Genomic DNA, 23,674 nt, shown 5'->3' on the forward strand with positions numbered 1-23,674 from the left:
TTCACCATCATTGTAAAGTTATTTAGTTGCTTTGACAAAGTTATTTCTGGGCCCAGTTTTCAAAAGTTATCTGATCGGATTTCAACAATCGGATAGGATTAAATGTTAGAATTGGGGTTTTCAAAACTGAAAAACCCCAGTAGGGTTCAGATTTGGTCATCCAATCTGACATTTAGGATTAAATGTAGTTTTTGCATTTTTCAAAGGTGATTAGGATAGTTTTGATGCCTAAAATCAGGATGATCTTAATCCCACTAGAAGGGTGGATTCAGGGTGGACTTAGAAAGGTGAAAGGCATGCAAGAAAGAAATGTAATGTAATTAAGGTGAACAGGTTTAAAAAACGTTCTTACAACTGAAAACCAAAGGTTCATATGTTAAATTGACTGCATTATAGGTATGTGGTCAGTTGTCATATTGAGATGTGTCAAATAAATGTGTGTACTTACTTATAACATAAGTGATCTTCAGGCTTTATTATTTTTAATATAGGTACCCTTATTAATATAGTTTATGTATTTATGTATTCATCTCTGTTTCCTTATGACAGTGTAGAAGTAGTACCACAACCTGTCCAGTAGATCGAATGGTTTTCTCAAAAACAGCCAAATTTATCTGATTCTGTATTGCAAAAAAGAGGATTACAGAATTAAAACACTTGAAAAACTATGCCCTGAAGACTATTATTTATTTAATGTGATTAGTGATTCATTTACATATGTCCCTAATTTTAAGGTAAACCCTGTGAACTGAACTGAACTCTCGTTTTAATATGGCGAAACTATTCCTTTCTAAATATATTTTCAAAAGAAACATATATAACAGTCAAATCATAGTGTAAAAGCAGGTGAACTCATTTATACTTTTTTTTGTTATGTTCTGGTGTTTTGTGGTGGAGAACTTACAAGAAGAGGAGAGAATTGGACCACAGCCCTCTGAGTATGGCAACTGTCACTCAATCCACTCCATCCTCATGTCGCGTTCCCCTGCTCAGACGTTGCTTGCATCAACCAATGGTTATGTGCTACGTCATCAACTGTGTCATCGGGCACCAGATTTCTATAACATATGTGGTTAGCTCATCATAAAATACCTATCCAGGAGTTGTAAGTTCTATCATCAGTCAGCAACGCCTGGGCAGAGGAACGCACCATCTTTGTTCGTCCTCAAAGAACACTCCATTGATTAAGTGGAGATAAAGGACCATCCAGAAGCGTGTTCAGGACATTGAAATGGTACAAGACATTCAGATATAAATATATTGTGTAGAACAGTGGTTCCCAAACTTTTTATAGTCCAGATCCCCTTCAAACATTCAACCTCCAGCTGCGTACCCCCTCTAGCACCAGGGTCAGCGCACCTTCAAATGTTGTTTTTTGCCATCATTGTAAGCCTGCTACACACACACTATACGATACATTTCTTAAACATAAGAATGAGTGTGAGTTTTTGTCACAATCCGGCTCGTGGGAAGTGACAAAGAGCTCTTATAGGACCAGGGCACAAATAATAATATAATAATAAACAATAATTTTGCTCTTTATTTAACCATCTTACATATACAAGCTTATTTGTTCATTGAAAATTGTGAATAACTCACCACAGGTTAATGAGAAGGGTGTGCTTGAAAGGATGCACATAACTCTGCAATGTTGGGTTGTATTGGATAGAGTCTCAGTCTTAGATCATTTTTCACACACAGTCTGTGCCTGTATTTAGTTTTCATCCTAGTGAGGCCAGAGAATCCACTCTCACATACAGTGCCTTGCGAAAGTATTCGGCCCCCTTGAACTTTGCGACCTTTTGCCACATTTCAGGCTTCAAACATAAAGATATAAAACTGTATTTTTTTGTGAAGAATCAACAACAAGTGGGACACAATCATGAAGTGGAACGACATTTATTGGATATTTCAAACTTTTTTAACAAATCAAAAACTGAAAAATTGGCCGTGCAAAATTATTCAGCCCCCTTAAGTTAATACTTTGTAGCGCCACCTTTTGCTGCGATTACAGCTGTAAGTCGCTTGGGGTATGTCTCTATCAGTTTTGCACATCGAGAGACTGACATTTTTTCCCATTCCTCCTTGCAAAACAGCTCGAGCTCAGTGAGGTTGGATGGAGAGCATTTGTGAACAGCAGTTATCAGTTCTTTCCACAGATTCTCGATTGGATTCAGGTCTGGACTTTGACTTGGCCATTCCAACACCTGGATATGTTTATTTTTGAACCATTCCATTGTAGATTTTGCTTTATGTTTTGGATCATTGTCTTGTTGGAAGACAAATCTCCATCCCAGTCTCAGGTCTTTTGCAGACTCCATCAGGTTTTCTTCCAGAATGGTCCTGTATTTGGCTCCATCCATCTTCCCATCAATTTTAACCATCTTCCCTGTCCCTGCTGAAGAAAAGCAGGCCCAAACCATGATGCTGCCACCACCATGTTTGACAGTGGGGATGGTGTGTTCAGGGTGATGAGCTGTGTTGCTTTTACGCCAAACTTAATGTTTTGCATTGTTGCCAAAAGGTTCAATTTTGGTTTCATCTGACCAGAGCACCTTCTTCCACATGTTTGGTGTGTCTCCCAGGTGGCGTGTGGCAAACTTTAAACAACACTTTTTATGGATATCTTTAAGAAATGGCTTTCTTCTTGCCACTCTTCCATAAAGGCCAGATTTGTGCAATATACAACTGATTGTTGTCCTATGGACAGAGTCTCCCACCTCAGCTGTAGATCTCTGCAGTTCCTCCAGAGTGATCATGGGCCTCTTGGCTGCATCTCTGATCAGTCTTCTCCTTGTATGAGCTGAAAGTTTAGAGGGAAGGCCAGGTCTTGTAGATTTGCAGTGGTCTGATACTCCTTCCATTTCAATATTATCGCTTGCACAGTGCTCCTTGGGATGTTTAAAGCTTGGGAAATATTTTTGTATCCAAATCCGGCTTTAAACTTCTTCACAACAGTATCTCGGACCTGCCTGGTGTGTTCCTTGTTCTTCATGATGCTCTCTGCGCTTTTAACGGACCTCTGAGACTATCACAGTGCAGGTGCATTTATACGGAGACTTGATTACACACAGGTGGATTGTATTTATCATCATTAGTCATTTAGGTCAACATTGGATCATTCAGAGATCCTCACTGAACTTCTGGAGAGAGTTTGCTGCACTGAAAGTAAAGGGGCTGAATAATTTTGCACGCCCAATTTTTCAGTTTTTGATTTGTTAAAAAAGTTTGAAATATCCAATAAATTTCGTTCCACTTCATGATTGTGTCCCACTTGTTGTTGATTCTTCACAAAAAAATACAGTTTTATATCTTTATGTTTGAAGCCTGAAATGTGGCAAAAGGTCGCAAAGTTCAAGGGGGCCGAATACTTTCGCAAGGCACTGTAGGCACGTGGTTGCAAAGGGCATCAGTGTCTTAACAGCGCGATTTGCCAAGGCAGGATACTCTGAGTGCAGCCAAATCTAGAAATCTGTCAGTGGCTTCTGATTAAATTCAATTTTTACAGAACCGCTTGTTGCAATTACGATGAGGATCTCTTGTTCAGGTATCGGTAAGTGGACTTGAGGCAGGGCATGAAAGGGATAAGGAATCCAGTTGTTTGTGTAATCCGCTTCGGGAAAGTACCTGCGTAATTGCGCACCCAACTCACTCAGGTGCTTCGCTATGTCACATTTTACATTCATTGTCCATAAGCTTGAGTTCATTTGCACACAAAAAAATCATACAATTATGGAAAGACCTATGTGTTGTCCTTGTTAATGCAGATAGAGAAGAGCTCCAACTTCTTAATCATAGCCTAAATTTTGTCCCACACATTGAATATAGTTGCGGAGAGTCCCTGTAATCCTAGCTTCAGATCACTCAGGCAAGAAAAAACATCACCCAGATAGGACAGTTGTGTGAGAAACTCGTCATCATGCAAGCGATCAGACAAGTGAAAATTATGGTCAGTAAAGAAAACTTTAAGCTTGTCTCTCAAAAAAAAAAAAAAGTCAATACTTTGCCCCTTAATAACAAGCGCTCTTTGGTAAGTTGTAAAAGCGTTACATGGTCGCCCATATCATTGCATAGTGCAGAAAATACACGAGAGTTCAGGGGCCTTGCTTTAACAAAGTTAACAATTTTTCCAAAACGTCTTTCAAGTTGTCAGGCATTCCCTTGGCAGCAAGAGCCTCTCGGTGGATGCTGCAGTGTACCCAAGTGGCGTCGGGAGCAACTGTTGGCACGCACATTACCACTCCACTATGTCTCCCTGTCATGGCTTTTGTGCCATCAATACAAATACCAACACATCTTGACCACCAAAGTCCATTTGATGTCACAAAGCTGTCCAGCACTTTAAAAATATCCTCTTATTGTCCTGGTTTCCAGTGGGTTGCAGAAGAGGATGTCTTCCTTAATTGACCCCCCATAAATGTAACGGACATATACCAGGAGCTGTGCCAGGCCTGCCACGTCTGTTGACTCATCCATCTGTAACGCATCGAAATCACTGGCTTGTATGCGACGCATCCACTGCCATGTCACTGATGCGTCGTGAAACCGTGTTGTTTGATGAAGGCATTGTCTGTATAGATTTTTTGGCCTTTACCCCCAGCATTGTTCCAGCCATATTCGCGGCAGCAGGAATAATTAAATCCTCCACAATAGTATGGGGCTTGCCTGTCCTAGCCACTCGGTAGCTCACCATATAAGACGCTTCTAGCCCCTTCTTATTAATGGTATCTGTTGTTTTTATACTTTCATTTTTTTAACCATTTATCCATTTTCAAGCAAACGGAATGAGCAGCAGCTACATTTGGCTACATACGGACTGTTAGTGGAATTCCTGCAAGAGTGTAACGGTTAATGTGATTGGATGTTAATTGTTAAAGACTACCATATTTTGACATTGTGCTGTTATTTCTCTGAACACTAGATGGTTTAAGTGTATTTTCGGCAGTGAAACGAGGCTACTCAGGGGAGTAAAAAACCTCACCCAAATGTATAGCCCGTTTGGAAAATATAAATGGACTGTTTGAAAATGTGTTTTTTTTTTTTTTAAACGAACAAATAAAAAAAGAAAAAAATGTGAATCAAAATTTGATTTGGCGTACCCCCGACGGCATTGTGTGTTCCCCTGGGGAATACCTGGTGTAGAACATACTATTTTCTGTCCTTGAAACCTGTCAAGTCTATACATTACATTAGAATCCTGTGTCAACTCTATACATTACATTTCTACATGTCATCTTACTGAAATGTCAAGCCAACACCTTAACCGTTACGCCAAGTGGTTTGACCCTCTTGATGTACTAGGCTAGGTACAAACGTTTCTGAAAGTGCGCCAGTGTCACCCTTTGGGAGAGCGTGTCCCCACACTTCTCTATATCAAGTCCCTCATGTGTACCAGCCTCTTGGATGCTCTCATGGGTGCCATCCCACTTCTGACACCAATGTAGCGAATTTGGGTGGTAGCTCCTACCATGCAGGTATAGCCTACATAATGAGATTATTATGGACAATTATTTTTATTTGTCAAACAGTAGCCAAGCATTGATCATCATGTCACCAGAATAAGATGTCTATTGGAAAGCAGCATCAAGCTCATCACCTTGCACTTTAACCACCCTGTAAAGTTCATCATAACTTATTTCATCTGTAACATCATAAACTGCATGCTTTCCTGAGCCGTCAGGGGAGGTTTGTAGCCTAGTGGTTAAGAATAACTGAAAGGTTGCTTGTTTGAACCCTGAGCCACCTAGGTGAACAATTTGGCTGTGCCCTTGAGCACGACACTTAACCCTTATTTCTCCTGGATAAGAGCGTCTGCTAAATGACGTAAATGAAAACATGTCGTAGGGGGAAGACCACACGTCGTCACGTGACCTCAGGTTTACTCAATATGATGGTTATTATATCAATATTTGCACATTAAAAGCATTACCACTGACGTTTCTCACATAATTCATTTTACTGACACAAAAAGATCCCACCTCATCTAGCGTATTTTGTTTCCTCACATTTGGAAAGTTTACCGACAAAATTGCTGTTTCCATCAGGCCTGTCCTGACATTTATTATTCGACATGTACTTTACTTGCATAAAAATGTTTGATGAAAACCTAGTTAGTGTAAATAGCTCGGTTTCCATCCAAATGGGACAGATTTTCATACAAATATTCTAAAATCCCCATGAAAACATATGCACATTTTCCCACCAGAGATGTTTCCATCAAATTGACTTGTGGATAAAAGGCTGTACATGATGACCCAGTGCACATAAAAACACCTTTTGAAATACTTGTGCATATTTCTCGCATAATTAATTTTACAGACACAAAAAGATCACATATTGTCTAACATATTTAGTTTTGTCAACATTTGTAAAGTTTAAAAAGGTTGGATGGAAACCTGGTTAATTAGACAATATTTGCATGTGGCACACCTTTTAGTCTCATTAAATGCTTTCAATATTTGTACATGTACAATTGATAGTTGGTTTGAGGTTAAGTGATTGAAATTTGGAGCGATTGGAATTTTAACATATTGTCCCATGTACATTATGTAATATACAGACAATCCCTAACTAGCCCCAAAGGGATATTCATAGGCAACCCAAATGTACCATGGCATTACGACTGGGTCGGGTGCAGCAGCACTCCGAATTGATGATTAATTGTGTGCTGCCAGCTGTGGGGAGGATTGAAACAAACCAAACCTTAATTTATGTTGTGCTGCCATTTTGGACGAGACGAACTAAGATCAAAACTATCATATTTATACTTTGGAGTCAATTTTGAGAGTAGAATAAATGTTTATGACTCATATCGATGCCACATAGGTGGTTTTCTAAATGAAAAGTAGTTTTTTATGGGAAGTTGCTCTTTAAGATTTGCAGAGCTATGACTCCACTGGCTCAGGCCATGAACCTAGCTATCTGGGATCCTTTGGACATCCCCACCCCACTGAAGTTTAAATGTAAAATGGGTAGGGGGTAAAGGTTAGGGACGTCCCAAGTATTCCCGATAGCACTTACCATCTTAGCCATCCGCCCACCAAACACACAACAATTCATTGATTGAAGACAGCTTGTGTCAATTAAAGAACATAGGATTTTATACCTGCAGCAACACTAGTGGATAATGCTAGAAATACTGGAAAAAGCAAAACCTAAAAAGCATGTCCCCTACTAATGCACTACTCTTTTCTGTTTCCATGCCTACAGTACCATACATTATGGCCTTGAAGAGATTTCATAGGTCTGAGAAAACCAGATATACAAACTGTGTACTTGTAATGGTATGAGCTTTCCCCTGTGTGGGGTAAACAGAAACTATTGTTCTCATGTTAGGGACTTTCCATTGGCGACTTGACATTCAGGAAATAAAGAACATTCTTGTTCCGTTTGTCTGACAGCTGGTAGTTGGCTGACTTCGGAACATCTTCAACAAATTACCTTACATTCCCATTCTGTTTACAGTCATTTATGAATATGATATGAAAACATATGTACATTTAATTTATCATAGAGACAGACTCGTGGTGTCAGATGTCAGCGAAAACATCATGCCGGTAGACACCATAGACAGAAATAAAATCTCACTATTTTCTGGAACTAAGCCTAGTCTTCAGCATAATTTAATGTTGGAACCTGTTCCTGATCTTCTCACTGACACTACACCAACTAGCAGATGTGTGTGTGTGTTAGCCAGGGTTCTTGGGTACTTGTAACCAGGATGGGTTATAGAGTTCATATGGAGATTCTTGTAAAATGGCAGTGTTTGAAGTAAAACTGAATGTATCAACATTAGACAAACAAAGACAATATCAGAAAAATGTTGACAGACCAGTAATGTAATTCAATTACATAATGACAATTGACAAATCTACAGAAAAAACTACAGACATGTTTATCCTTCTGTGAATTATACCCCATTTTACTTTGTTGCCACAGTTTGCACAGCAGTTGACAAAAAAGGGGAAATGATTTCAATGATGTGGCTATTAAGGCAGAAGGAATCCTCAAATTAATTCCAACATCTTATAAAAACAAGGACGGCAATTCCTATTCATATTACAGTAGATGTTTATCCTAGATTTATCATACGTCTACAATGACATGGCATAGCCAGGATGTGCTCTGCATTATCGTCATTACAACAACTTCAACTACAAGTGATCTGGATGTCTATTTTGTTCCAGTAGTTAAAATCATGCATTCTAGAAAGCTCTTATGTAGTTCTAGACAAAATAATTCATCAGAATGTGTTTCCTTTCATCCCAAGAAACAGGATTCCACACTTAAGGAGTCATGTTAGACCTTTAGTAAATTAACATCTGAAGCGTCTTGTACTGTACATACTAGAATTTAACCCACTCCAACAGTGGTAAAGGTGCCTAAATCAACAATAATCATTCAGATGTATGACACCCCACATGTGTATGTACAGACCATAAAATGTAGACAACTCCAGAAAGGCAAAATTTACAAAAATTCTATTCAAAAATATAAAAAGGTCTAAAATGGTTTAATTGAGCAAAGCATTAACTTGGTCCAAAGTATCTCCATTCACTCCTTGCCTGTGATGCCATCAAGAGCACCCAGGTCCCAAACAAAACATCAGGATATTGTCCCCCTAAACACACACACACACACACACACACACACACACACACACACACACACACACACACACACACACACACACACACACACACACACACACACACATCTGTTAGACTATTAATTGCACACACATAAATAGACATGATTGAACAGGGTTGAGATGCTGTTCTTGTCCTTTAATCCTATGCCAGAGAGACAGTCTCTCAAACTCTGGGTGGATGCTGAATGTCCAACAACTTTATCTGAAGGTAGCCTGGAGTGGCTCAAACTGTTCTCCATGTTGTGATTGCATACATACACACACACACACACAAGATTCATGTGCAATCTTCCATGCTGTACTTTGAGTTCAGACAGCTTGCGAACTCTGAAGGTGGCAGGTGCTACATATCACTGTAGCTGAACACGGAATGCACAGATGAGAAGCTTCACCTGGGGAGAGAAAGAGTCCATCAATCAAATGTATTAATAAAAGGTAATTGATCAACAACTTGTCAGAGTATTTTACAGTAACTAGGCCTAGAGCCCCTCTCACCATGGCCATAGGTTACTCTGCTGGTGGGTGTGTGTGTGTGTGTACCTTGGCTGTAGGTGACTCTGCCAGGCGAATGAAGAGTTTGTTGATGCCTGGCACTGGGCTGAATGAGTAGATGAAGTGACTATCCTGTGGGGTGTAATTGAAAGAGGAAAAGATGAGTGACCTGACTCAGTCACCTTCCAGGTAGAACAGAACACCAGCCCTTTACTCCACATCTCTAGACCTGGAGTATTCCTGATCTAGAGTGACACTCACCAGGAAAATAGGCAGCTGGAACTTGTCGTTGAGTATCACTGCGTGGACGCTGCAGGGCCCACACAGCCTGGCTGTGATCTCACTCAGGAAGTTAGCATGGAAGATGAAGAGCAGGATGCCTGAGCCTGGATGGAGAGAGAGGGAGGAGACACATTTAGTTGGGATGAAATGCTTTCCCTAAACACTACCCAGACAGTGTGTGGAGGGGATTTGCACCATTTGTGCGTGTATCCTACCCTCTCCAGGTGTGTGAGGCGATAGTTTGTAGGCAAACTCCAGGGAGAAGTCTGGACCCTCACACAGTCTGTGACACGCCAAAGGGAACACTGGCTCCAGCAGGGCCAGCCGAGTCTCAAAGTACGCCCGGATAGTGTTCTCTGCCACATTTGACAACCTGAGTGTGTGTGTGATTGAGGGAGAGAATGTGTGAGAGAAAGAAAATAAAAAAGTGTATTTGTGTGTGTAACCGGCGTCACTGTGCTGCTAACAGTATGTGAGGATACAGTATAGGATCTTAACTCCGTTACATACAGGTAACTGACAAAATTATAGAAACACTTGAGAAAATGAGGGACACAAAGTATATTGAAAGCAGGTGCTTCCACACACACACACACAGTTCCTGAGTTAATCCCATAATGATAGGGTCATGTGTAAAAATGCTGGGCAGGTCATTATTTTGGCTACCATGGCAATGCCCCCATAGGATGACAATGCCTCCATCCACAAGGTATGATTGGAAACAATGAAAATGATGTAAACCATATGCCATGGCCATCTCAGTCACCACATCTCAACCCAATTAAACACTTATAGGAGATTCTGGAGCGGCAACTGAGACAGCGTTTTCCACCATTAATGACTAGGATTATGCCTTTGGCTTCTGGACAACGAAAGAAAGTTGATATCAAAACCAATAGAACAGGAGGGCGGCAGGTAGCCTAGTGGTTAGAGCGTTGGATTAGTAACCGAAAGATCGAATCCCCGAGCCGACAATGTAAAAAAAATATAATAATCTGTCAATCTGCCCCTGAACAAGGCAGTTAACCCAGTGTTCCTAGGCCATCATTGAAAGTAAGAATTTGTTCTTAACCGACTTGCCTAGTTAAATAAAAGGTCAAATAAATAAAAGGAGAAAAATGGCATAGCGGCAGGTCCAATAGGGATGTAAATGGTAATACATTTGTCAATACAAATTGAAAATACTTCACCAGAAAGCATGACTTAGCCACAGAACAATGGAGGATCATAAGCTGTGGATTGTTTCAAATCACAAGCTCATAGGGAAGCCCGCAATTTGGGCAGCGAACGTGGCAATAGGATTAGCTGATTGAGTTTCGGCTGTCAGTGAACAAATATGTTTGAAGATAATGCGTCTTGAATATAATTAAACATTTTGAGAGGAAGGGGAGTGTGGTGAAGACATGGGTGAGTCTCTCCAGAATGGCTCAACTGTCTCCTGCCAATTCTTGTGCATTCACTGTTTAATTTTGTAAATTGTTTGCCCTTTATTTAAAATTAAAAATAAATTCCCCATTACATATGTCACCAGTAGTAAATGTACCGTCATTTGGTTACATTAATTTATCACTCATTCTCAGAGTGGAAACATTGTTTACAGAGTTCAAAACTTGCTACACTTGTGGGACAAGTTTTGGTTCATTTCATAACCATTATTTACGAGATTTGTACATTTTTTCCATTGACTTTTGTTACGAGTACTTCATGTGAGCAATGAGTACTTCATGTGAGCATGTGTCTGGTTTCTCTGTCCTGATAATGTTGAGGGAGTGCGCGCGCCTGAGCACGCTTAGAAGTACTTGGCCTGCTGCGCTGAAATGTAGGAAAGTGTTTTTTAACATCATTGGTATTTTAAAACTATAGTACCTCACAGCAAGCAACTTGAAAAATCTTTACAACAATTTTTCCCTCGATAATCACTATTCCTCGGTGTGCAAGAGCAATGGGAGTTATAGTCCTACTGCTGTATTTTCCTATAGGCTATGAGTTCCATACACTCATTTATTTAGCCGCCAATGGATCACGGTGTATCAATGTATCCATATGGCAGAGGCTGGTGATCTCACATTATTTGACTTTTAAATTTAAGATTTTTATTATATGAATTCAGATTTTTATGATTAACCATGTGACAATGATTTTGAGAAACAAAAATTTTATTATTGAAATTAAACTGTTTCACAAAAATCACAACTGACACGCAGAACGGTATAAATGGTAGGATAAATTGTAACCTTCCCGAAACTTGAAACTCGTGTGCTGCCTATGAAGTCTTTATAAAATAATTGCCTTCACATTTCCATGGTCGGATTTTGCCTATAGGCTACTGACTGAAGCAATGTAAGACATGCCTCATAATATGAAATAAAACATTCAGGTTTCAAAACAATAAAAATACAAAATAAAATGCATACAGCCTCCAGCTCACATGGTAAAGTGGTGGGTGGCAAACCTGTTGCCTGTACTTGAATTGTGAATGGGAAGGACGTAATCAAAAACCAGTTGAGAACAAAAAATAGTAACAAAACTGTTTTTAACACGCAACTGCATTTACAATTGTTGCACTATGAAAAGCATGTTTTACTCCAGCAGCAACCAGCTGAGGAGCTGCAGAAGAAATCCCCCCCCCCCCCCCAAAAAAAAGTTACTGTATGCTGTGTGCTTGTGATATTTATTCAATACAACTAAGGTACTTGACGACTAATGAAAATTAACAGGCCAATTTAATTCCACTAAATTATGCAAACTAACCTATAGACCAATAAGCATGATGGTTAAATATACTTACATCAACTGGTATTTCCATCAATAAATAAAAAGCATTATTTTGCAATGGGATTTTTTTTCTCACTGTCATTTTCGCCAACAACATTTTTATTTATTGGCTATTCATTTTTTATTGGGGGGCAAAAGCCATCAATTGCTGCTAAGGCCGTTTTAGACAGTTGTAGAATCTATGCAAAGGTGCATTGAAGCTGTTCTAGCTTGTGGTGGACCAAAGCCCTATTAAGACACAATGTTGGCCTTTCCTTCATTTAGTCAGTTAGCTGTATATACCTTATACAAACCAATTCATATATGTTTACAAAGAGCGAGTGAGAGTGTGTGTGACGTGGCAGTAACACTCACATGCTGATGTGGTCCTCGATGAGCTCATACACCAGCAGGTTGTTGCTGACCTTGGCGAAGTGCATGGCCGTATTCTTGTGTTTGGACAGGATGTTGCAGTCGGCTCCGTACTCCAGTAGGAGGCGCACCACATCAGCATTACCCCTCTTGCATGCCTACAGAACCAAGGCTCTGGTAATGAACTATAGCGATAAGTCTGTCACATACGACTTTAGCAGAGATGAGGCTATTCACAAAAAGGGGTCATTGACAAGGTTCATCTATGTGCTTTAGGGGTGATGTTGCGTTCTAATTAAACACAGCATTTATCTTCACCTCCCCCATTTCCCCCTTATTTTTTTCTCCTCCCCCGTACCTTCATCAGGGCCGTCTCTCCTCCCAGTGTCTGAGCGTTGACGTAGGACCCTGCCTCCAGGAGGATCGCAACTGTGGTCAGGAAGTTCTGAAATGATAAATGAAAGGATAGCGGGTTAAGTTAGTAAGTAAACATTGCAGAACAGACATTTAACATACAAACAAGGGGAATGTATACGTGTGTACTTGTAATAAGGTGGTTTAAACCAGTCTGTTCTGTGTTACCTTCTCTGCAGCGTGCATTAGGGCAGTGGTGCCGTTCTTCTGCCGTCCGTTCCCCTTCACCCCCTTCTTTATCAGCAGCCTCAGGATGTCATCCTGTCCCCCTGCTGCTGCCAACATACTCAGGGACATACCGCTGGAGTCCTGTGGGAGGCAACAGACACACAAACACACACACACACAGACTCCTTCATTACTGACGACCAAAGCTTTTCAAAGCCTCTGGTAGCAAATACTATGGGGAGGGGGGCAGCAATCCAAATGTATCTGTGTAATTATTTAAAGAATTAAGGGAGTTCACTTTATTGAATGTTAAAGGAGAATTTCTTTTTTTTTTTACGAGGATGAGGAAGTGAATTGTTGGTTAGAGTAGGTCTCTCGCAAGTAAAAATGAAAAAAAAGAAAAAATTGCAAGTGTCAAACCTTCTATAACATTCCATTTACATAAAAAAAAACAAGAGATTTGGTTCTAAAAAAAAAGCTAACTTCTACTTTATGCATATCGACTTACCTAGGGTGTTGTCTTTTCATCCAAAAGGGTTTTAAGTTCATAAAAACATCATTAAATCTTAAAGCGGTTTTCCATAATTGTTAATGGTAAAGTTCTAAATCCCTGTTGGAAGACTAATGGACAAGTAGGCTCTACGAATATTCTGAGAACTGAAAGAACATGTCTTGCAGCTTAAGAAGTTTACGTCAAGTAACAATTTATTAACCAAGCAAATATAGTATCTTAGATTACACACAATGAGCACCAGGGGGTAACGAAAGGCAGCTTGATAACAAATACATGTTGGTGAAAAAAAAAGATTTAAACATCTTTAGACAGTAAAGTGGGGTGTGGTTGAAACCCCTGATTATTTTTCAGTTAACACCTAACAGAGCTGTTGCAGTTATAACGTGAACTGATAACTAAACTAAGCAATTTATTTACATGATTCTTCCATGAACCTTGGTCCAATTAGAAGCACTTTCAATAGTAATGAAGTAATATAATAATAATAATAGTAGTCATGTGGATTAAATAAGAGAAGCAACAGCTATCAAACCCTATACAACTTAGTCTGTTTAAATTAGTGTTGAGGAACTTAAAACTGCTGTGAAATCAATATGATTAAGACAGTAGTGAATAATAGCAACATTAATAGAAAACGTTGAAAGGTTTATCGTTTGACAAGAAGTAATAAAACAAGTAGATGGACAGCTAAAGCCTAATAAACCACATCAAATTTAGTACAAGAGGAATAGGTTGTGTGATTCTCTGAAACCAATTCCACATGCAGAATGAATGAACCGTTTCCAATCCACAAAGTACATTTCAGTAACTTATCAATTGTAACGGAGTGGATTGGACAACCGAAAACTGCCTCAAATTGGATGAAAAGTCAACTAACTTTAGTGAACATTACAGTAAAGTTACTAGTGACTGTAAACAAGACTTTGGTTTAGGAACCATGTTAGAGCCTCCACAAAAAGGGATGGCCATTGAAAAGTCTACCCGTCCTTGCCAAACCAATTAGCCATCACTCACGCTGCATCCGGATTCTCCACACTTCTTTCAAAAACTTTATTTGCACACTTCCAGTCACTTTGAGAGAAGGGTGGACAATCTGGATGCAGTCATAACTGGGCCCTTTGCTAGGATACGTCACTGACCTTGCCTGGTGCACTGATTTTTTCCCTTTCAGAACCTTTCAAATGGTCCTCAAGCGCAAACTCTGACCACCTGGCAAGCCTCATCAACAGTGCCCTTTCACCAAAGCAACTCGCCAGGACTGAGATGGCTCACTGGGTCATGCAGCTGGGGGAATCTGGCTTAGTAAAGAAAATAAATAACATCTAGATGCAAATATAAACAAAAACAAGGAAGATTGAAATTACTGAAAACTCAATCGTTGGAAAAAATATAAACTGAACAAAAATATAAACATGAAGTTGTTGGTCCCATGTTTCATGAGTTGAAATAAAAGAACCCTCACATTTTCAATACGCTCAAAAAGCTTATTTCTCTCCAATATTGTGCACCAATTTGTTTAAATCCCTGTTAGTGAGCATTTCTCCTTTGCCATGATAATCCATGCAGCTGACAGGTGTGGCACATCAATAATCTGATTAAATAGCATGATCATTACACAGGTGCACCTTGTGCTGGGGACAATAAAAGGCCACTAAAATGTAGAGTTTTGTTTCACAACACAATGTCACAGATTAAGTTTTGAGGGAGCGTGCAATTGGTATGTTGACTGCAGGAATGTCCACCAGAGCTGTTGACAGATAATTAAAAATACATTTCTCTACCATAAGCCAAATCCATTGTCATTTTAGAGAATTTGACAGTACATCAAACCGGCCTCACAACCGCAAACCACGTGTATAGCGTCGTGTGCGCGAGTGGTTTGCTGATGTCAATGTTGTGAAGATCCTGACGAGATCCTGAGGCACATTGTCGTGCCATTCATCCGCTGCCATTAGCTCAGGTCTCAGCATGATAATGAACGGCCCCATGTCGCAAGGTTCTGTACACAATTCCTGGAAGCTAAAAATGTCCCAGTTCCTCCATGGCCTGCATACTCAGACATGTCTCCAATTGAGCCTGTTTGGGATGCTCTGGATTGACGTGTACGACAGCATGTTCCAATTCCCGCCAATATTCAGCAACTTCGTACAGTCATTGAAGAGGAGTGGGACACATTCCACAGACCATTATCAACTGTAGGGAAGGAGATGTGTCACGCTGCATGAGGCACATGGTGGTCAAACCATATACTGACTGGTTTTCTGATCCACGCCCCTACTTTTCTTTAAGGTATCTGTGACCAACAGATGCAGATCTGTATTCCCAGTCATGTGAAATCCATAGATAAGGGCCAAATGAATTTACTTCAATATAATGATTTCCTTTTATGAACTATAACTCTGAGAAATATTTGAAATTGTTGCATTTATATCTTCGTTCAGTACATATAAAAATAACTACTGATACATATCGGTAGCTAGGAATACTAGCTAACGTTAATGACGAGTAAAATATCCATGATAAACTCAACCATGCTTCAAAAGCAATTGAATGTGGATAGTGTATGTGCCATGTATTTATAACTCATTTATAATACTTAAACATTTTCAAAAGGAGCTGGTAGTCTGGGTCTTCATCTGAAGATACTAATTCAAGAACAGCCAAAGAAACATTCGTAATGTATTTGGTGGATTTTAAGCAGCTCAAACCATACTCTTAGCTGGGCACAAATGTAGTACGTAAACCCCAGGCTCCAGACTAACATTTGTCCACTGGTGGCACTGGTGCCACTAACTTTTTCAGTTGGTGGCACCAGCCCATAATTTGGTCTCACCCCCCCCCCCAAAAAATGCATTTTATAAAGTCAGTCATAGTGTTTTATTAAGACGTGTAATAGACTACAGAGATGCTATTCAAGATATACAGTCCATTTGGAAAGTACTCAGGGCCCTTGACTTTTTCCATATTTTGTTATGTTACAGCCTTTTTAAAATTGTTTAAATATTCTTTTTTTACTCAGCAATACACAATATTCCATAGTGAAAATTGTGGAAACAGATTTTTAGAAAATGTTAGTAAATGTATTAAAAATAAAAAACAGAAATACCTTATTTACGTAAGTATTCAGACCCTATGCTATGAGACACGAAATTGAGCACAGGTGCATCCTGTTTCTATTGATCATCCTCAAGATGTTTCTACAACAATTGACAGTGCATGTCAGAGCAAAAACCAAGAGGCCGAAGGAATTGTCTGTAGAGCTCCGAGATAGGATTGTGTCGGGGCACAGATCTGGGGAAGGGTACCAAAAAATGTCTGCAGCATTGAAGGTCCCCAAGAACACGATTTGGAAAGGCAACACTCCAACATGAACTTTCAACTGTAGGACCTTATATAGACAGGTGTGAGCCTTTCCAAATCATGTCCAATCAATTGAATTTACCACAGGTGGACTCCAATAAAGTTGTAGAAACATCGAGGATGATCAATGGAAACAGGATGCACCTGAGCTCAATTTCGAGTTACGTAAATAAGGTATTCCTGTTTTTTTCCCTTCCATTTAAAAACATTTCTAAAAAAAAGTTTTTGCTTTGTCATTATGGGGTATTGTATGTAGATTTGAGGAAAATATTTCATTTCATCCACTTTAGAAAAAGGTTGTAATGTAACAAAATGGGGGAAAAAGTCAAGGTGTCTGAATACTGGGCTCCCGAGTGGCGCAGCGGTCTAAGGCACTGCATCTCAGTGCTAGAGGTGTCACCCTGGTGTCACCCTGGTTCGAATCCAGGCTGTATCACATCCGGCCGTGATTGGGAGTCCATTGGGCGGCGCACAATTGGCCCAGCGGCGGGGTAGGCCGTCATTGTAAATAAGAATTTGTTCTTTATTAACTGACTTGCCCAGTTAAAAAAAGGTTAAATCAAATAAAAAAGTATGTTAATTTTGTGCACCGCTCCGTATCGCAAAGCCATATCAAATCGCTTGTTTGTAAAAGTTGCTCCAGAGCTCAATATTGAGAAATAAAAATGATACCTACAGACAGGGACTAAAGTAGTTGCTTCCAATTCTGTTTTTAGCGCAATTGCATTTTGAAATGTTATACAATGAGAAACAATGTTTTTCTCCCAGAGAGGAGAGCGGTTTGCTCATCACATCAGCAGTCCCCAGTGAAATAGGCAGAGGGACAGACGTTTACATTACAGGAATCATGAGGATATTGCTCTTTACGGTTTGACCAAATCATGGTTTTAGCTGCCCCAAAAATAGGAAGGTTTGAGTGAGATGACAATGTAGAATGTGCAGCTCGCACTGACGCGATCGTGTTTTTTTTCTTGCACAGCCAAGTCAAATGGTTGCAAAATGTGACTAAATGGTCAGTCTGGAGCCATGAAACCCGTTCATACCGCACATCTACTAAAAATAACCTGCTAAATTCCCAGGTATGCTGGTCAGTTGCTTTAACTCAAAACCTAACCTACACATATACATTAGCTACACATACAACGGTACAGGCAAGAATACACAAAGATTTTATACATCTGGATCCAGATCCATTTGATGAAAGTAACGGATATCAGTAATGTGATCAAAAAAGTATGGTCATCAGATTAACTGTCTAGGTTTGCACTACTTTTTCCCTCTATGAAGAAAACAAAACATTCACTGTACTTGGTACATGTTATCTATGCATGTGGAGCATATATTTCAGTCAGTTATCTTGAGCATTTTTATGCAACATGGGTCTTACGGAAACATGGGGTGCGTTTGGATTCCGAAAGTGCGTCCATGAGCCTTGTTCCTGTTGCTGACCCAGAAGATTTAGTTTGACAGGTTTTATATAAAAAGACCATCGAAATTGTTAAATAAACTAAAAAAAAGGTATGAGTCCATCTTTACTTGCCTCCTCTCGCCATGGTTGCAAATGTGAGACCTTTACCAAAGGACTTTGAGTTTTGGCGCCACATAATACACTGTGCCAAGGACATTTTACAATTCAAAAGAAGTTCTGAAAATTCCCTTATCGACTAAACAAGTTCATGCATAATGTCACTATGTAGTTGCTACAGATTATTAATTGAAGTAAGTAGGTAGTGGTATGGTTAAAATTCTACTTACTTAAACTTGCTTTATGTCATAAAGTGAGATCAGAGTGAGCCAGGATGGTCAGATTAAATCAAAAGCAATCCTTTTCTCCTTTCTCCATCCTTGCTTACCTTGAACCCTGGGAGGTTCTAGTTAAAGGTAATCACAAGGACAGATAAACAGGAGGCTCTTCTGGAAGTCCCAACGGCACCCCTGATTTCTGATGCACCCCTGGATTCTGTTGCACCCCTGGATTCTGTGTATATGGACTTGGTTTCTCATGGTCCATGTTTTGTTTGCCTGAACTATGCCTCCTGCACATAGTCTTTAATGTGTTATGCACATAGTTTTTTACATCTTTCCATGTCCTGCCTTGCAGAGCTGGTTCAGCTGCAAGACATGCATCACATTCCTTTTTACCTGGAATCTTCATCAGTTTAGTGAAGTCTCCTAGCTGCCGCCTGACCGCAGCCTGAGCCTCATTACTCCATATCTTCTGTTTCCTTGGTGTTGCCACAGGACCTGCCTCTAGACCCTCCTCAGGTACTGTCATTGTTTCACCAACCCAGTCCTTAGCACTCTTAGCCTCTATTGTTTCTTTTTCTTTCTTTGCCAATCCTTTCTTTGTCTGTTTTGTGGGGTCCACTCTTGTAAGGCCATTCTTTCGTTTTATAGATTTTACTGTGTTGTGCACATAGTTTTTGATGTCCCTCCATGTCCTGTCTCTTAGAGCTGGTTCATTGTGCAGGCAAACTTCACAGTCCCGTTTACCTGGAACCTCCATCATTGAGATAAAGTGTCCCATCTGACGGTTCACCGCAGCCTTAGCTGCATCACTCCACATCCTCTGTTTCCACACTGTGCCCACCTTATCTGTCCCCACAGAACCTGTCCCCACAGGAACTGCACCCGCAGGCACTGCCCCAACAGGAAGTGTCTGTGTTGGAAGCGTCTGGGCAGGAAGTGTCTGCGCATGAAGTGTTGGTATAATAACTGTACGTGCTGGAAGTGTTTGAGCTGGAAGTGTCTGCGCAGCATATGTTCCAGCAGGATATGACCTCACAGGATTCATCCCTGAAGAAAATGATCTAGCAGGAGATGAGAGGTCATAAGGACTTGCAGGACATGCATTTGCAAGTTGTGTTTTTTCAGTACATGACCTTGCATCATGCGTCTCTGCTAGGTATGTCCCTGAAGCATATGAAGCTACTCGATAGGTCTCTGCAGGATGTGTCACAGTAGGATATGAACTTGCAGGATTTATCCTGGTAGGATATGCCCTCGCAGAATCTGTCCCTGCAGAATATGACCTCGGAGAATGTGATCCTGAAGGATATGACTTCGAAGGATATGTCCCAGCATGATATGACCTTAAAGGCTGTGACCCTACAGTATATGACTTCGCTGAATATGTCCCTGTAGGATATGATGACCCAGTGGGATATGTGCCAGAAGGATATGTCCTTGCAGAATCTGTCCCTGCTGGATATGTCCCTATGAAATTAATACATACAGAAGAAAAGGATTCATGAATGTGCCATTATTATATATTGTTTAGAGGAACAGAGCAAATACTATAGGGTAATAAGTTGCAAGCTTCTCAAAAATGTAGATCTAGCAAAAATGGAAAATGGCACAAAACATCTTTCATTGGGATTTTTCGACTGAACATTTAACCTTTGAAACTAAATGAAAAAGTCGTCCAAATACTCTCCAAAGCAACTGATACTCACCATATGTAGGTGAAACAATCCTTTCCTCAGATGGCCCTGGAATTACCACTGGAACCTGATCCATTGCAAGCAGCAATTTGCTGATTTCTGCTAGATGTGCTGCGTTTTCAGACAGTCTGTAGTACTCTTTGTGGACCTGGGTGTCATGTCCCAATAATTTTGCCACCTGATCCAATTCACTTTCATTTAAGTTCAGAATTTGGCAATGGATAGCAACCTCTTTCCTCACTGTAGCATGGATCAGACATTCAGGATTCTTTGCATCACACGCACGTGCAAATTTCCTCAAACAGTCAGACCCTCTGACGTAGCTTGCTGCATCTGGGCTCCGTGCAAAGACATAAGGGTTGTCCTTTGACACACCAACTTTGTCTCTGTTTGCAATTAGGATCTCAAGAGATGAGATCATCCTCGCCGTTAGTAGGACCGGCATTGTTCTACCATTTTTGCCTTCTATTTCCACCCTGGTTAGTTTGTCGTCACCAAGCTCCTGTTCCAGCCTTGAGAGGCTATTGAAAATGTCTGCACTAGCTGGAGATTTCTTTCTGTTTGTGTACGTTTCCAACAGCATTTTCGCAACCTCTCCTGTCCTTTTTCTGTTGAAGAGAGCTATTTCGGCAAGAAGAGTTTCATTGAGCTTTTTCCAGACAGCGTTGGTGGGGCTCTCGAGCAATTCTCTCTTTGCTGTGTCCTCTGCAACCTTGAGAAACTTCTGAAGTTTAATCAAATCCTCAGTTAGTGAAGACATATCAACTTCATCACACTGAGGGACATCACTCAGGGACAGACCGGAAAAACAGTTATTCCAATTGTTTTCAAGCAGCTCAATGAACCTTTTGGCTTGTGCCTCTGCCTCACGGTCCTCTGTCATACGACTCTCCCCAAAAGCTATTTCAGTAGCTCTTTTCAAGGAATAGCCAATCTTTAAAGCAAGAGATGGGGTCTTGTACCTGTCAGAGGTAGGGTCATGACCACTCATTTTCCTGGCAGCATGAACAGCCAATTTAAATTTGGATGGTACACATACTTCATGCAGATATTGGACACCACAGTCCATCTCATTTACAGTAAGTACAAATCTAGCCAATTCTCTCATTTTTGAACTAATATAAGTAAACTGTGACTTGGCATGGCCATGCTTTGCAGATAATGCATTGCCATATTTACATATCAGGGGATCATTTTTGATGTGGCATTGAATGTCATCTTGATTCATATTGTGTATTATTTCTTCACATCCTCCAGTAGAGTAGACAGGCAATGGAAGAAGTCGAGAGGACGCAGCCTGGACCCGCACTCTTTTTCCTCCCCTCTTTTCATCTGGTCCTTTTCTGGCTTTACATGAGCCCTCATGCTTCCATAAATCTATTTTGTTGAAAAAAGCTAAGCAGTGTTGGCAGGGCAGGTAGTCACGCACAGAAACACCATTGTAAGAGGGTCTTTTCTTTGTGACAATTTCTCCATCTCCACTTTGAAGAACTTCCAAGTTGTGTAGATAGTTGCCTTTGTTACGGAGTTGGTCAAGCAAAAGAGACCTGATTTTGGAGAGTTTGGGGAAGCTGATAGCATGAGCGACAGCTGCTTCTTCTGCATGCATCCTTTCTAAATGTCTTGCAATTTTGTGGTGTGGTTCATTGCAATACAGGCAGAAGTACTTTTTGTCCCATTTTCTTTTACCATCATCTGTCATACTACATGTGCTGACTGTCATTTTTGTGCTAGAACGTAAGTTTGACCTCGTACCTTTCCGTGGCACACATTTTTTGCGGCAAGGTTTTTTAGCTTGTGAGGTTTTTTGAAGGGACTGCTCAGACACATTATTATCACAGGAGCTTTCTGCTTTAGATGGAAGAGGATCTGACCCACTAGGGACATTTGAATCCAGTCTTTGTCCTTCTACCTCATCACCTGAACTGTTCTCGTCGTCACTTGAACTGCTCTCTTCAGCACAATTCTTTATGTCACATAAAGCTCTCTCCATGTCACATAAAGTTTGCACCACATCACATGAAGTATTCTCTTCATTGCGTGAAGGATTCTCTTCATCGTGTGAAGGATTCTCTTGCTTGTGTAAATGATTCCCTTTGTATAGAGGACTCCTCTCACGGTGAGGATTTCCTCTGCGGTGAGGATTATCTGCTGCACATAAAGGCCTCTCTTCATTATCACTTAAACTCTTCTTTTCCTCATTTAAATGCTTCTCTTTGCCACTTAAACTCTTCTGTTCAACAGTGCATGCCTGTAAAAGAACAAGTAAACGTAAGATTCATAAGACCTTATGATGCATTTTGTTTAAAATGTATGAAAAGTGGGACGTAAAACTTGGGGGGGGGAAAGCACAAGTAGCTTCAAAGATTTTGCAAGTTAGTATTTAACTTATGGCAAAGAGTAATTTGGTTAACTATACTATCATACTAGACATCTGGGGTCCTCTGACCCGTTTCATACGGGTGAAACCCACATAGTATTGCTCATTAAAAACACACGTGCGGTACACATTGTGAGTCATTCAAATGATTGCCTAGGAGCCCCTCAACAATGCTCTCAAACCTTAATCACAGTCAAGCGAGAATCAATGCAATGGTTACACAGCACCAAACCATGTAGACTTTGAATTCTTCCATAATAAAAACCACATGTGACTCATTCAAGGAACAGTTTATGGCTTTATTGTATTAAGCAGCGAACTACACCGTTTTCACATTGTAAATATGTCTGACGAGGAATTAATATTGTGATGTCAGATGAGATGCTGCATGGAGACCAGGAAGGTACAGAAAATAAAAATGCCATGCAACTAGCCCTACATTTAGCCAGTGACTTTATTTCTAATTCTCCATATATTCTGTATTGTTTTACATGCAAATGGGGGGTGATTTGTGTGTGTTTTCACAAATAAGACCGGAATAAGATCCTAAAGCGTTTGGAAGCCTATGAAAATGAGAAACAAACCCAGCTTCCAACTTAATTCTGGTACTTGCCCAACAGGTACCAGTTGCAGCAGTAAGTTTGAGAAATATAATTCTTTCCATTCTCTTATAAGCAGGAGGGTACTACATTTATATGAAAGTGTCCTTAAAAACACTGATTGGACCGTAATAATACTATTGTGTCCTTATAATTGCACATCAAGTAAAGAAGACTATAATTCACAACCCAAACAAAAGCATACTGTAACTGGGCAAGTATTAGTAACCTGTCATTTGTAAATAA

At 40.2% G+C, this 23,674-nt stretch overlaps 1 protein-coding gene across 11 annotated transcripts in view; it reads right to left on the reverse strand.

The window, feature by feature from the left end:
* Nucleotides 1-7,452: 7,452 nt before the first annotated feature.
* LOC139380731 (M-phase phosphoprotein 8-like) overlaps nt 7,453-23,674 on the reverse strand; it is a 41,600-nt gene continuing 25,378 nt past the window's right edge. For 3 of the 11 annotated variants that reach the window (XM_071123708.1, XM_071123706.1, XM_071123707.1), the window contains exons 8-9: nt 20,462-22,700; nt 13,826-20,222 (exon numbers count right to left, since the gene is read on the reverse strand). In XM_071123708.1, coding sequence (XP_070979809.1) covers nt 18,892-20,222; nt 20,462-22,700 — 3,570 coding nt within the window. In that variant the 3' untranslated portion in view covers nt 13,826-18,891. Of the gene's footprint in view, nt 9,043-9,190; nt 9,275-9,403; nt 9,529-9,639; nt 9,798-12,553; nt 12,709-12,908; nt 12,996-13,132; nt 13,274-13,825; nt 20,223-20,301; nt 22,701-23,674 lie in introns of those variants that run through there. The other 8 variants (XR_011628457.1, XR_011628460.1, XR_011628459.1 and 5 more) reach the window with 7 other exon arrangements.

Source organism: Oncorhynchus clarkii, chromosome 22, assembly GCF_045791955.1.
Source record: "Oncorhynchus clarkii lewisi isolate Uvic-CL-2024 chromosome 22, UVic_Ocla_1.0, whole genome shotgun sequence".
NCBI lineage: Eukaryota > Metazoa > Chordata > Actinopteri > Salmoniformes > Salmonidae > Oncorhynchus > Oncorhynchus clarkii.